The sequence below is a fragment of the Esox lucius genome, chromosome 24 (genome assembly GCF_011004845.1).
Source record: "Esox lucius isolate fEsoLuc1 chromosome 24, fEsoLuc1.pri, whole genome shotgun sequence".
Taxonomy (NCBI): domain Eukaryota; kingdom Metazoa; phylum Chordata; class Actinopteri; order Esociformes; family Esocidae; genus Esox; species Esox lucius.
The window spans coordinates 19,597,194-19,612,248 of NC_047592.1; the positions used below are offsets into that span (position 1 = coordinate 19,597,194).

General features: G+C 40.3%; 1 protein-coding gene across 4 annotated transcripts; it reads right to left on the reverse strand.

Annotated features, from left to right (window-relative positions):
* Nucleotides 1-288: 288 nt before the first annotated feature.
* On the reverse strand, nucleotides 289-14,797 carry LOC109615028 (CD209 antigen-like protein E). Of its 4 annotated transcripts, none has more exons than XR_004575337.1 (9): nucleotides 8,626-10,098; nucleotides 8,249-8,326; nucleotides 7,496-7,636; nucleotides 7,111-7,191; nucleotides 6,253-6,336; nucleotides 3,739-3,881; nucleotides 1,712-1,836; nucleotides 920-1,172; nucleotides 289-772 (listed from the first exon to the last, which is right to left on the reverse strand). XR_004575337.1 is itself a non-coding variant. In XM_034290387.1 (9 exons), the coding sequence occupies exons 2-9, from the start codon at nucleotides 8,702-8,704 to the stop codon at nucleotides 995-997; spliced, it is 909 nt and encodes a 302-aa protein (XP_034146278.1). In that variant the 5' UTR covers nucleotides 8,705-9,958; nucleotides 14,516-14,797; the 3' UTR covers nucleotides 289-994. The 4 variants fall into 4 exon arrangements, 3 of the variants coding, with proteins under 3 accessions (XP_034146278.1, XP_028973364.2, XP_028973365.2); XM_034290387.1 differs by adding an exon at nucleotides 14,516-14,797 and having other exon boundaries at nucleotides 289-1,172; nucleotides 8,626-9,958; XM_029117531.2 differs by having other exon boundaries at nucleotides 289-1,172; nucleotides 8,626-8,719; nucleotides 9,809-10,098.
* Between the last annotated feature and the right edge of the window lie 258 nt (nucleotides 14,798-15,055).

The window sequence follows — 15,055 nt, forward strand, 5'->3', positions numbered from 1 at the left end:
TTTTCTTGCAATATTTTTATAATTCTCACTACATAGTTGAAGTGTGCTATTCCTCCATTCATATTACAGTCATGAGTCTATAATATTCAATACTACCAATTGCTGCTAGTTTACACTTATGTTACTGCCATATCTAAATGTTTAATATTACTACCCAGGTTTCTCCTAGTTTACAGTACTCTGTATTGTGCACCTACATTTTTGCAGATAAATTGTGGAACCACATACGTGTGTATAGTGGCTGTTTGTGTACATCTGAAAACAGAAGAATTTCCAGACACTGTCTTGCTAACTGCTGATATATTTATTAAATCACAGAATGAAACAAACATGTACTGTAGAGGGCGAGGGTCTAGACACACATACAGGTCTAATGATGTACTTCAAACCTGTACGTGTGTCAAGCCCATTGGTCTCTACAGTGGATGGCAGTGACCTGTCAGGCTGGTTTAATGCAGTGACACCTCATTATTCTCTGTACTCATCAGCATTCAGAGAAACATGCTATAACCATGGATTTGACCTTGTGTATGTTGCAAATAGTTTTAACAAGCACCTCCATCTGCCCTGCAGTCTGCCAAAAGCGTTCTCAGTGTTTGCAGAAATTGTGTACAGTGACACATTGTAGTAATGCAGGCTCCAAATGAGAAATGCTCCTGTACTGAGTTCGTTGCTGGTTTCCACAGTGCAATGGCGATCCTTTTTTTGAATGGGTGTCATTTTCACTTAGGCGTGTCCTCACTTTTGTTGCCAGGGGTTTAGATATTAATGGCTGTGTGTTGAGTTATTTTGAGGGGACAGCAAATTTACACTGTTATACAAGCTGTACCCTCACTACTTTACATTGGTGTGATTTCTTCTTTGTTGTCACATGAGAAGATATAATCAAATATTAGAAAACTGTGAGGGGTATACTCACTTTTGTGAGATACTGTATACTGTCCAAAAAGCACCACCTTGTGCTGGTTAGGAAGGATTTTATTAGTCGGGATTATTATTTAATTGACCGACTCTCACAGATGCTTTTAGATAGTATATTACATCCATAGTCAAACCAACAACTGATTTGAACAGAACAGTGCCGACCCATTTGGGCACAGTTTTCACCTGGAGGACAGTTATTTGGTTCTGGATAGGCACTGTCACCTGTTCCATTGTTTAGATCCCAGTACCTAAAACAGGAAGGAGATAAACCATGACTCCATACTGTATGTAACCACAGAAGGAAACATGTATGAAACTGTATAAATAATTATGCTATATTTGAGCAAGAATGTTTATTATTGTGTAAATGGTTATATGGTTATTGGCCTTGAAAGTCATAATTGACTGTCATATACACGTTGTGGGCATGTCTGCAACATTTGCCATCACTGGGGGGCTGCACAGTTTTTGGTCTTGGGCCCTGTTGTGGAAATGTCTCTAACCAATGTATTCTCACTGATTAAAGGACTGAGTACCCTTGTTCAAATTACAAAAGGAATGTGGGGGGATCTGCTATTTGTCTAGGGGGCATCATTGACTGGTATCAGCAGAAATGTTTACTCATTAATCCGCGCATCTGTATAATGGGCGTGTGGGCAACGTTTGCCATCACTGGGGGGCAAATGTTTTTGTCTTGGGCACCGAAAAGGCTAGAGCCAATTGTGTGTGTGTGTGTGTATTTTGTACTGTATTGATTCTGATTAACATAATGTAAAAATGTCCTTACTTGATGTTGTTATTAAGGGGTGTATTGTCCATCCAGACCCAAACTCCCTCCGCCTTATTGTCTGTCATTCCAATCCAGTAGCTGTTTGTAATGTCAGTGTTTCCCACCTTCATTCTAATAAAGTCCTATGCAGGAGAGACAGAAGGTGCAGAGAAATGCTATTAGAAATTCTTACCAATATTAAATATAGTAAATTAAAGCCACACCTGGCTATTTACTCAAACATTGAATTTTAGCATCAGATCACTTGTTTTTGCAGGTAAATTTGTGGTTAACAACTTGTTACAAAAGCTACAAACAGCATACACTGATGAGCCACAACATTATGACCACCTGCCTAATATGCTGTTGGTCCTCAGTGTGCCTCCAAAACAGTACCAAGACATTAACAGCAGATCCTTTAAGTCCTGTAAGTTGTGAGGTGGAGCCGTCGTGGATCGGAATTCTCTGTCCAGCACATCCATACACTGTCATCAGGGTATACCATTGCCATTAAGGGCACCTGGTCTTCAACAATGTTTAGGTAGGTGCCATGTGTCAAATTGACGTCCACATGAATGTCCAGACCCAGGGTGACCAGCATTAGTGGGTGTAATGGCGCGTTTCAACTGGAACACCCCCTCGGTTCGGAATTCCAACTTGGAAAGTCGGGAAACAACCCCACTAGCCCAGAGTTCGTAATCCAAGTTGGCAGCACCTTGTAAAACGGACATTATATGTATGCCATTTAGCAGACTAGTGTTATAAAATTACGTTCATAGTTACGTTACAATATTCTGAAGAGCACTCGTCCATCCAGGTTACAGGTTTAGCTACCGGTTACGGAAAGACCTATTAAAAACCATTCTAAACATTTTTCTACACAATGAAATACAATGGAAAACATTATATACCGATGTGTTTAAAAGTTTGCATACCCTTTGAGAATTGGTAATGTGTGGACCATTTGTATAGAAAACATGGTCATTTGTACTAGTTGTCTATGAGGCCCCAAATTCATGCAGGTGGTATAGCTGCCCATTCTTCTTGGCAAAATGCCTCCAGGTTATGCAAATTCTTTGGTCATCATTATAGGCTTCTTTCTGGCAACTCGACCATGCATCCATTTTTGTTCAAGTATCGTCATATTGTGTTCCTTGAAACAACCACACCACTTTTTCCAGAGCAGCCAATATTTCTCCCGAGGTTACCTGTGGGTTTTTCTTTGTATCCCAAACAATTCTTCTGGCAGTTTTGGCTGAAATCTTCCTTGGTCTATCTGACCTTGGCTTGGTATCAAGAGATCTCAGAATTGTCCACTTCTTAATAAGTGATTGAACAGTACTGACTGGCATTTGCAAGGCTTTGGATATCTTTTTATATCCTTTTCCATCTTTATAAAGTTTTATAACCTTGTTAAGTAGGTCTTTTGACAGTTCTTTTCTGCTCCCCATGGTTTAGTATCTAGCCTGCTCAGTGCATCCAAAAGTAATTTAACAAACTCACTGACCATTTATATACAGGCACTAATTCCAATTTAAAAAGCCACAGCTGTGGGAAACTAATCTTTAATTGCTATTTTAACCTGTGTGTAAACTTTTGATCAGGGCTATTTGGGTGATTTCTGTTTTCATTATGAGCCAAACAACTATGTGACAGTTTGTTTGCATGATCAGTCATTTTTTCAAAATCAATGCCAAAATGTCTGCCAGGTTTTGCAAACTTATGAACACAAATGTGTATTCTGAAAGGGCGAGCACAACCAAGGCTTCAATGGGGGCGTCCATCTTGTTTTCCGACTTTAGACACTGGAACGCCATCAACTTGGGTTAACTCGGGTGTGACCTCATTCCTAGGTCCAAGTTCCAACTTCCGAGGTAAATGGAACGCATCAAAAATAGCTGATTAGCTCCAATATGGCTATTCTCATCTGGTTTTTTTTTTAATCTAATCTCGCCCTACATATTTGTTCTGCAGAAATTGTTTTGTCTTACTGTTCATTACTCCATACTTGATGGTACATTATCTTACTGTTTATTACTCCATACCTGCTCCTGGTGACTCTCTATGATGACCAGGTGTCCTCCATCACGGATGCAGGCATATTGACTCAGTTCCCAGGTCAGTTTGACTTCAGAGAAGTGGTAGCATGATCCATTGAAGAACTCCCAGCCAGAGGCACATCGTCTCGCTAGGAGAGAGAAGACACAATCAGAATTTGATTACTTCCAGTACTACAGATGTAGGATCTCAGTTTGAGCCTCTTTGCTACAGCAGGAAAATAATCCTTCAGCAACAGTACATTTGAACTAGATGGACAAGGAGCAGGAGGATGTAGGACTAGTAAAGGTAGGAGGATGTAGGAGGAGTAGTAGTAGTCGGTGGTAGGAGGAATAAAATGAGGAATCAGAGGAGGCGCAGGAGTACTATGAAGCAGGTAGATTATGAATAGTATTTGTAGAATTAGAGGGGAGGTAGGGCATGAGTAAGTGTTAAAGAAGGACTGGGATGAGTAGTAAAAGGAGTAGCAGTAGTAAAATGTGTAGTATTAGATTTGATTCAACATTAATGTCATTGAACAGTACAAGTACCATACAATGAAATACAGTTAGCATCCATCTTCTTCCGCTTATCCGGGGCCGGGTCACGGGGGCAGCAGTCTAAGCAGGGATGCCCAGACTTCCCTCTCCCCAGACACTTCTTCTAGCTCTTCCGGGGGGACACCGAGGCGTTCCCAGGCCAGCCGGGAGACATAGTCCCTCCAGCGTGTCCTAGGTCTTCCCCGGGGTCTCCCAGGAAGGCGTTCCGGAGGCATCCGAAACAGATGCCCAAGCCACCTCAGCTGACCCCTCTCGATGTGGAGTAGCAGTGGCTCTACTCTGAGCTCCTCCCGGGTGACCGAGCTTCTCACCCTATTTCTAAGGGATCGCCCGGCCACCCTGCGGAGAAAGCTAATTTCGGCCGCCTGTATCCGGGATCTTGTCCTTTCGGTCATGACCCAAAGCTCATGACCATAGGTGAGAGTAGGAACGTAGATTGACTGATAAATCGAGAGCTTCGCCTTGCGGCTCAGCTTTTTCTTCACCACGACAGACCGATACATCGACTGCATTACTGCAGAAGCTGCACCGATCCGTCTGTCAATCTCCCGTTCCATCCTTCCCTCACTCGTGAACAAGACCCCTAGATACTTAAACTCCTCCACTTGAGGCAGGCACTCTCCACCAACCTGAAGTGGGCAAGCCACCCTTTTCCGACTGAGATGTGCAATGAAGGATGACTATGGATGTGCAATGCAAAAATGGGCAGAAAATGTATTAAATATAATGTATGTACTAGTAGGGAATGAATGGGGAATTAATTGTTGTGCGATGAGGCAAATGCAAGTACAAATGGATATTCTTACTGTGCAATCGAGCAAGCTGGAGGTGTAAGGTAATATGCCTGATCAGTGTCAATGACGAGTCAGCCTACAGGGAGGAGGTTAAGTGCCTGGCGGCATGGTGCGCTGACAACAACCTGGCCCTCAATGCAAAGAAGACCAAGGAGCTCATTGTGGATTACAGGAAGTCTAAAGGCTGCAATCACACCCAAGTCCTCATCAATGGCACTGAGGTGGAGCTTGTCCAGCTTCAAATTCTTGGGTGCCCACATCTCCGAGGACCTCGCCTGCTCCTTCAACACCTCAGCCCTTGTCAAAAAAGCGTGGTAGCAACTGTACGTTTTGAGGAGGCTGAAGAAGGCCTGTCTGTCCTCCAAGATCCTTTTGATCTTCTACTGCTGCACAATGGAGAGCATTCTGACTAACTGCGCCAAAGTGTGGTTTGGCGGAAGCTCCATGACCACACTAGCAGGCTCAGGAGAAGTTTGTTTCCAGCTACTGTAACCCTGTTGAACTCTAATAAAAGCTTTTTGAAAACAAGTGTGAACACTGACTATTACAGGAGAACATGAAGAGAAACTAACAACTATACACAGACAAACACAGTTTAAATCCTATGAATTCTGCCTCTCACAACAATACTGAACCTATGAACAACAGTGAGACTGACTACCACAAGATGCCATGAAAAGAAGCTAACGCATACATACTTACACATCCAGTTTGAATACCATTACATATGTCCCTCTTATCTCTCTGCTCTCAGTGAAAAATGTTCATGTGTAAAGACAATAGGGATTACAAGGGTGTACATCGCTCTATATGATATATTGGTAAGTTGGTAATTTTGGTAAATACTCTGCACTACCGATCTCGTGCTGCCAATTAATGTAAAACTCATTTTAAATAATAATTTAATGGAATACTGCCTGTTTGAAGTTGGTCTCATTTTTCTATATATTGAGATTATAGTATTTGAATCTGAGCATGTCTTCCATTGACACAATGTACCCTATAGATGAATGTGATGGATTTCATCAAACATTTATGAAAGGTACAAATACTACATCATGGACATTCCTTGATTTGGGCATCAGTGTGCACCTGAGTTCCTATTAGTCAAACTTGATTAGACCTTTTGCTGAATGACAAAAATTTCAAACAACTACATGAAACTGACCTGTGACATTTGCCAGGAGTTTGTTGATTTCAGTAAGGTTCCTTTTGTAGTTTTGGATTTCTGAGGATAAAAGGTCTTTCTGGGCTATAAACAGATGTAATTTACATTTAGTTAGAAGAGAGTGTACAGTTCCTGTTGTATTGAATTTAAACCACAATGTAGGGCACTTGGCAAACCAAATACGGACCTACAACATGAATGTGCTTTACAAGAATCTTCACAAACAACATGAAACTTAGGCCAGGGTATCAAAACGCTTCCCTCAGCACCTAATCTGATTCAGTTAGTCAAAGGCTTGCATTGTGCTGTCCTGAATCAGTTAGTCAAAGGCTTGCATTGTGCTGTCCTGAATCAGTTAGTCAAAGGCTTGCATTGTGCTGTCCTGAATCAGTTAGTCAAAGGTTTGCATTGTGCTGTCCTGAATCAGTTAGTCAAGAAGATCTGCAATGTGCTACCTGTGTAAACCAGGCCTAAGCTGGCCCCTTTCCTGGTGAGGACAACCCTGTTACAGTACTTTGCTCTGAATTACCGGGTCTGTTTAATGACTATTACTAAAACAAGGAAATAGAACTGACATGTGCTTACTGCCAGTATATCGCATCGGGAAGTTAGGTTCCTCTTTAAATGTTGAAGCTCTTAATAAAACAATGCATCTCAAAATGCATGCAATAGTTAATGTGAGCACTGAAATGATCATATCATTTTAAAATACATGTTTTGGGGAACAAAGGTAATACTGTACGATACATGTAATCATAATCTAAGTAAATTCTTAACTGAGACAGAACCATTTAAACTACAAACTGTACCATAGAAACCAAGATCAAGGATTTCATCAAACATCATTAATATTTTCACCGGTTAAATTGTACTTCATTTCGGCAAGGAGATCTTCAGAGCGAGCCTTCTCAGCTTGATGATCAATCATGTTCTTAGTATCTAGAGCAAAGGCATGGAGACATTTATTTTTTTTTTGCATTTTAAACAATCAAGCCAACCTGAACAAATGGATGTGGCTGGCTTGGGTAAGAATTTTCTAACCATTTATATGTAATATTTTTTTGTAATTTACTGTATTGCTGCAAACCACATACAAGTTCCCCAGGAACATTTAATATGCTGAGACCAGGATTTGCATTTTAATTTTCAGCACATTTTGTGGATTAACAACCACACAAAGTACAGCTCTGTTTGGTTCAGTAATGTGAAAAGATTCAACTCAGTAAAATGGTTCTGTACTTACAGAGGACTCCCAGAGTGATGGACAGAACTAGCAGTACAACACAGAGACACACCAGGGTCACCAAAACAACCCTCTGTGATCCTCTCTCAGGAGTCACAACCTTTGACCCCACTGGGGGAGATGAGTCACCAGAACAAGTGTCTATTTCAGAAAAAGGAATGAGAGATTTAATGTTACAACCAGCTTAGAGTAAACTCAAATAAAAAAAGAATAATTTGGGCATGTGGAACCAATTCACACATGCATGCATTCAGTACTTTAATAGGTATTACATTTGCACAATTTGACACTGCTGTTATGGAGTTATGCCCGACACACTGTATTGCATGATCATTTATTTCGTCATTTATGGTCACAATAGTCGGAAGAAGAAAACCATAGATGACAAGAAGTTATTGTTACAAGTTCTCATTCTAAACACAATACAAACATTTGATTTTCTATTCCCAGAGACTTAACACTAATCTAGAAATCTATGTTCCCTATTCCCTTAACATGAACCCAACTCTGAATCTAACCTAACTGCAACCTGAACAACAACTTTTATACTTGACCTAGCCATAACTCCAATCCCAAAACTGACCTGGAAATGCCTAATCCTAATGCTAAACATTATACCCATTTGGATATGTTTCACTAAACCTAACCCCTGAACCGGACGACCTAACTGAAAACCCAGAGGACATTTTTCTTCAGGTATTTAGGTGCCCACATATACACATATACTAGAGATGGATCACACACACACCTCACCTTGCACAGCATTCTCCTGCTGCCTGGCTCCAGTTCTGACCTCAGAGTATGTGACATCCTCCTCACGTATCGTTACTGCTGAGGTTAAATTTTAATGATTGATGAATACAGTTTCATTTCTTTTCTCTGTTGCACTCATGCAGGATAGCATTATTCACTTAAAACCTCATTCTGAATTATACCCCCTATTCATTTGATTTTGTTTCCACTCCAGAAGGTTACACTCATTTGACCAAAAGGTCCAACATCCAATACACCATTAGGGTTGACGTGCTGTGTTCCTAATTGTCATTTTTCATCCTCTCCTCTGGACCCGAAGAGAGGATGAAAATGTATAAAACATATTTATAAAGGATAATAAAGATAGAGACATTCACCTTTCGAAATGTTCCCAGCAGATTGCTTCTGAGTCTCGCAGAAATTTATATTTGAGTAGATCAATTCACCAGACATCATCGCTACAATTCTTCTCTTAGAGATGAGACCAGACAGTAAGAAGGGCCCTCAATATCTCGTACACATACACATGAGAATAAAAATGTCACACAACACACAGATGAAGGCTTGGGGGGATGGTGAGGGGAAACACAGAAGTCATTCAGTTTCTATTTACCCCTGCATTTAAATAAGTAGTGTTATCAACTTGTTATCTTGATATCCTCTCTACAGACACTACCAATACATTTGTTCTTTCACATTTGTTAAAAAATGTCCTGTAGTATGTACAGTAAGTGTTACATTTAACAGTACAGCATATCCTGTGTGTCTGACTACATATTTTTCTGTTTGGTGATCTGTAAGTTTACAGTAAGTTACTGTGTGTTGTATGAATCTCTTGACAAAGGACTCATATGTTCATGGTAAATAATGTAGTGAAAGGTATCCATGTTGTTAAGATCATGGTTTTGGAGGGTCCAATACCCCCCTTTTTTAACTGATTATATCATGATCATATGAAATACATTAGTATTAACTATTTAAAATGCAGCTAAACATACTTAATGTGACTTCTATCTATTCCACAATACATTCAAAATTGTCAATGGACATGTTACTGCAAAAAGCTGTTTTAACTTTTTGCAGTTATAGTTTCAAGGACAATTTAAATATATTGATTCTAGAAGTGCACGATTTAGGAAGCAGGACACAGGTGCAAAGTTAAAGGGAAACATCCTTTAAATGTTCTTCTTTGTAAACTTTAACAGAAAACAGAAAAAAAGAGAGGCCACTTGAAGCACATAATGCAAACAATGATCCACATCTCTATTTGGGGACAATCAGAGGTGGCCCCGAGGTGCATAGAGATGCCTAGAGGACCCCAGCCAGGCGCTGACATGGAATATGGAAATCTCATTCATTTTGTTTCTTTAAGGATGTGTAGACTTTCAATATCCACTGTATACGGATCAGCTATAATATTATGATCACTGACAGGTGAAAGGAATAACACTGATAATCGTGTTATCATGGCACCTGTCAATGGTTGGGATATATTAGGCAGCAAGTGAACATTCTATCCATACCGGCTGGTACATTATCTGACTGTTCATTACTCCATACCTGCTCCTGCTGACTCTCTATGATGACCAGATGTCCTCCTTCACGGATACAGGCTTCACGGATATTCACTCTGTTCCCAGGTCAGTTTGTCTTCAGAGAAGTGGTAGCATGATCCATTGAAGATCTCCCAGCCAGAGGCACATCGTCTCGCTAGGAGAGAGAAGACACAATCAGAATTTGATTACTTCCAGTACTACAGTTGTAGGATCTCAGTTTGAGCCTGTTTGCTACAGCAGGAAAATAATCCTTCAACAACAGAACATTTGAACTAGATGGACTAGGAGTAGGAGGATGTAGGACTAGTAAAGGTAGGAGGATGTAGGAGGAGTAGTAGTAGTCGGTGGTAGGAGGAGTAAAAGGAGGAGTCAGAGGAGGCGCAGGAGTACTATGAAGCAGGTAGATTATGAATAGTATTTGTAGAAGTAGGAGGGAGGTAGGGCATGAGTAAGTGTTAAAGAAGGACTAGGATGAGTAGTAAAAGGAGTAGCAGTAGTAAAATGTGTAGTATTAGACTTAATTCAACATTATTGTCATTGAACAGTACAAATACCATACAATGAAAGCAGTTAGCATCTAACCAGAAGTACAAATAAAAGAGGGCAGGTTATTTACAAGGGTAGTATATGTTACAAGTGGAATGTATGGATGTGCAATGAAGGAAAAAAGAGGTCAGAAAATGTATTGAATATTATGTATGTACAAGTAGGGAATGAATGGGGAATGAATAGTTGTGTGATTGTGCGATGAGGCAAATGCAAGTACAAATGGATATTCTTACTGTGCAATCGAGCAAGCTGGAGGTGTAAGATAGTATGCCTGATCAGTGTCAATGACGAGTCAGCCTACAGGGAGGAGGTTAAGTGTCTGGCGGCATGGTGCTCTGACAACAACCTGGCCCTCAATGCAAAGAAGACCAAGGAGCTCATTGTGGATTACAGGAAGTCTAAAGGCTGCAGTCACGCCCCAGTTCTCATCGATTGCACAGATGTGGAGTTTGTCCAGCTTCAAATTCTTGGGTGCCCACATCTCCAAGGACCTCTCCTGGTCCCTCAACACCTCAGCCCTTGTCAAAAAAGCGTGGTAGCACCTGTACGTTTTTAGGAGGCTGAAGAAGGCCCGTCTGTCCTCCAAGATCCTTTTGATCTTCTACTGCTGCACAATGGAGAGCATTCTGACTAACTGCGTCACAGTGTGGTTTGGCGGAAGCTCCATGGCCGATGGGAATGCCCTGCAACGGGTGGACATCGTAGCGCAAACGGTGTCTGCATAGGGCACACTGCATCATCAGGGACCCTTCACATCCATGCCACAATCTGTTTGCCCTCCTTCCATCAGGCAGGTGGTACAGGTCTCTTCGTTCCCGCACCAGCAGGCTCAGGAGAAGTTTGTTTCCAGCTACTGTAACCCTGTTGAACTCTGACCCATCACTAACCATACTCACTCGCCCACCGCTTAGTTGTGTCTCTGACTGACCTTGTTGCACTTCTCTCTTGCCAATTGTATTTGCCTTCATTGCACATTTATAAATCCCACCTATAACATACATTGTTCTTCATTCTTTGACTTTTTTCTGCAGCATTCTGTCTGCACTTCTGGTTAGATGCTAACTGTATTTCATTGTACTTGTTCTATGACAATTAAGTTGAATCTAGCTAATCAATGTTAGCCTAATTGTCTGTTTGCATACCATTACATATGTCCCTCTTATCTCTCTGCTCTCAGTGAAACATGTCTAAAGACTATAGGGATTACAAGGGTGTACATCGCTATATATGATGTATTGAACCGTAATACATCGTCTCTCATCTCATCTTCATCCGCTTATCCGGTATCGGGTCGCGGGGGCAGCAGCTCCAGCAGGGGACCAAAAACGTCCCTTTCCCGAGCTACATTTGCCAGCTCTGACTGGGGGATCCCGAGGCGTTCCCAGGCCAGTGTACAAAATATAATCTCTCCACCTAGTCCTGGGTCTACCCCGAGGTCTCCTCCCAGCTGGACGTAACTGGAACACCTCCCTTGGGACATCCTTACCAGATGCCCGAACCACCGTAAAACATTGTTTGTGTTATAAATATGATATAAAAGTGTTATTCTGTCAACCTAGTATGAGGATGTTCTTGTGTTTTTAGGGAAAGGTTGATCATTTTGGTAAAAACTTTGCACTACCGATCTCGTGCTGCCAAATAATGTAAACTCATTTTAAATAATAATTGAATGGAATACTGCCTGTTTGAAGTTAGTCTCATTGTTCTATATATTGAGGTGACAGTATTTGAATCTGAGCATGTCTTCCATTGACACAATGTACACTATAGATGAATGTGATGGATTTCATCAAACATTTATGAAAGGTCCAAATACTACATCATGGACATTCCTTGATTTGGGCATCAGTGTGCACTTGAGTTCCTATTAGTCAAACTTGATTAGACCTTTTGCTGAATGACTAAAATTTCAAACAACTAAATGATACTGAACTATGACATTTGCCAGGAGTTTGTTGACTTCAGTAAGGTTCCTTTTGTAGTTTTGTAGTTCTGAGGATAACAGGTCTTTCTGGGCTGTATACAGATGTCATTTACATTTAGTTAGAAGAGAGTGTACAGTTCCTGTTGAATTGAATTTAGACCACAATGTAGGGCACTTGGCAAACCAAATATGGACCTACAAAATGAATGTGCTTTACAAGAAACTTCACATACAACATGAAACTTAGGCCAGGGTATCAAAACGCTTCCCTCAGCACCTAATCTGATTCAGTTAGTCAAAGGTTTGCATTGTGCTGTCCTGAATCAGTTAGTCAGAAAATATCTGCATTTTGTTACCTGTGTAAACCAGGCCTAAGCTGGCTCCTTTCCTGGTGAGGACAACCCTGTTACAGTACATTGCTCTGAATGACCGGGTCTGTTTAATGACTATTACTAAAACAAGGAAATAGAACTGACATGGGCTTACTGCCAGTATATCGCATCGGGAAGTTAGGTTACTGTTTAAATGTTGAAGCTCTTAATATAACAATGCATCTCAAAATGCATGCAATAGTTAATGTGAGCACTGAAATGATCATATCATTTTAAAATACATGTTTTGGGGAACAAAGGTAATACTGTTCCATGCATGTAATCATAATCTAAGTAAAGTCTTAACTGAGACAGAACCATTTAAACTCCAAAATGTACCATAGAAACCAAGATCAAGGATTTCATCAAACATTAATATTTTCACCGGTTAAATTTAACTTCATTTCGGCAAGGAGATCTTCAGAGCGAGCCTTCTCAGCTTGATGATCAATCATGTTCTTTGTATCAAGAGCAAGGGAAGGAGACAATATTTTTTTTACATTTTAAACTATCAAGCCAACCTGAACAAATGGATGTGGCTGGCTTGGGTAATAATTTTCAAACCATTTATATGTAATCATTTTTTATCATTTTCTGTATTGCTGCAAACCACATACAAGTTCCCCAGGAACATTTGATATGCTGAGACCAGGATTTGCCTTTTAATTTTCAGCACATTTTATGGAAATAAAAACCACGCCAATACAGCAAAATTCAGCTCTGTTTGGTTCAGTAATGTGAAAAGATTCAACTCAATAAAATGGTTCTGTACTTACAGAGGACTCCCAGAGTGATGGACAGAACTAGCAGTACAACACAGAGACACACCAGGGTCACTAAAACAACCCTCTGTGATCCTCTCTCAGGAGTCACAACCTTTGACCCCACTGGGGGAGATGAGTCACCAGAACAAGTGTCTATTTCAGAAAAAGGAATGAGAGATTTAATGTTACAACTTGCTTAATGTAAAGTAAAATTAAAAAAGAATAACTTGGGCACATGGAACCAATTCACACATGCATGTATTCAGTACTTTAATAGGTATTACATTAGCACAATTTGACACTGCTGTTATGGAGTTATGCCCGACTCACTGTAATACATGATAATACCGTCATTTATGGTCACAATAGTCGGAAGAAGAAAAGCATAGATGACAAGAAATCATTGTTACAAAGTTCTCATTCTAAACACAATACAAACGTTTCATTTTCTATCCCCAGAGACTTAACACTAATCTAGAAATCCATGTTCCCTATTCCTTCAACATGAGCCCAACTCTGAATCTAACCTAACTGCAACCAGAACAACAACTTTTATACTGGATTTAGCCATAACCCCAATCCCAAAACTGACCTGGAAATGCCTAATCCTAAACTTTATACCCATTTGGATATGTTTCACTAAACCTAACCCCTGAACCGGACAACTTAACCGAAAACCCAGAGGACATTTTTCTTCAGGTATTTAGGTGCCCACATATACACATACACTAGACATGGATCACACACACACACCTCACACACACACCTCAGAGTATGTGACATCCTCCTCATGTATCGTTACTGCTGTGGTTAAAGTTTAAGGATTGATAAATACAGTTAAAAAAAAAATCTCTGTTGCACTCATGCAGGATAGCATTATTCACTTAAAACCTCATTCTGAATTATACTCCCTATTCATTTGATTTTGTTTCCACTCCAGAAGGTTACACTCATTTGACCAAAAGGTCCAACATCCAATACACCATTAGGGTTGACGTGCTGTGTTCCTAATTGTCATTTTTCATCCTCTCCTCTGGACCCGAAGAGAGGATGAAAATGTATAAAACATATTTATAAAGGATAATAAAGATAGAGACATTCACCTTTCGAAATGTTCCCAGCAGATTGCTTCTGAGTCTCGCAGAAATTTAGATTTGAGTAGATCAATTCACCAGACATCATCGCTACAATTCTTCTCTTAGAGATGAGACCAGACAGTAAGATGGGCCCTCAATATCTCGTGCACATACATATGAGAATAAAAATGTCACACAACACACAGATGAAGGCTTGGGGGATGGTGAGGGGAAACACAGAAGTCATTCAGTTTCTATTTACCCCTGCATTTAAATAAGTAGTGTCATCAACTTGTTATCTTGATATCCTCTCTACAGACACTACCAATACATTTGGTCTTCCACATTTGTTATAAAATGGCCTGTAGTATGTACAGTAAGTGTTACATTTAACAGTACAGCATATCCTGTGTATCTGACTACATATTTTTCTGTTTGGTGATCTGTAAGTTTACAGTAAGTTACTGTGTGTTGTATGAATCTCTTGACAAAGGACTCATATTTTCATGGTAAATAATGTAGTTAAAGGTATCCATGTTGTTAAGATCATGGTTTTGGAGGGTTCAA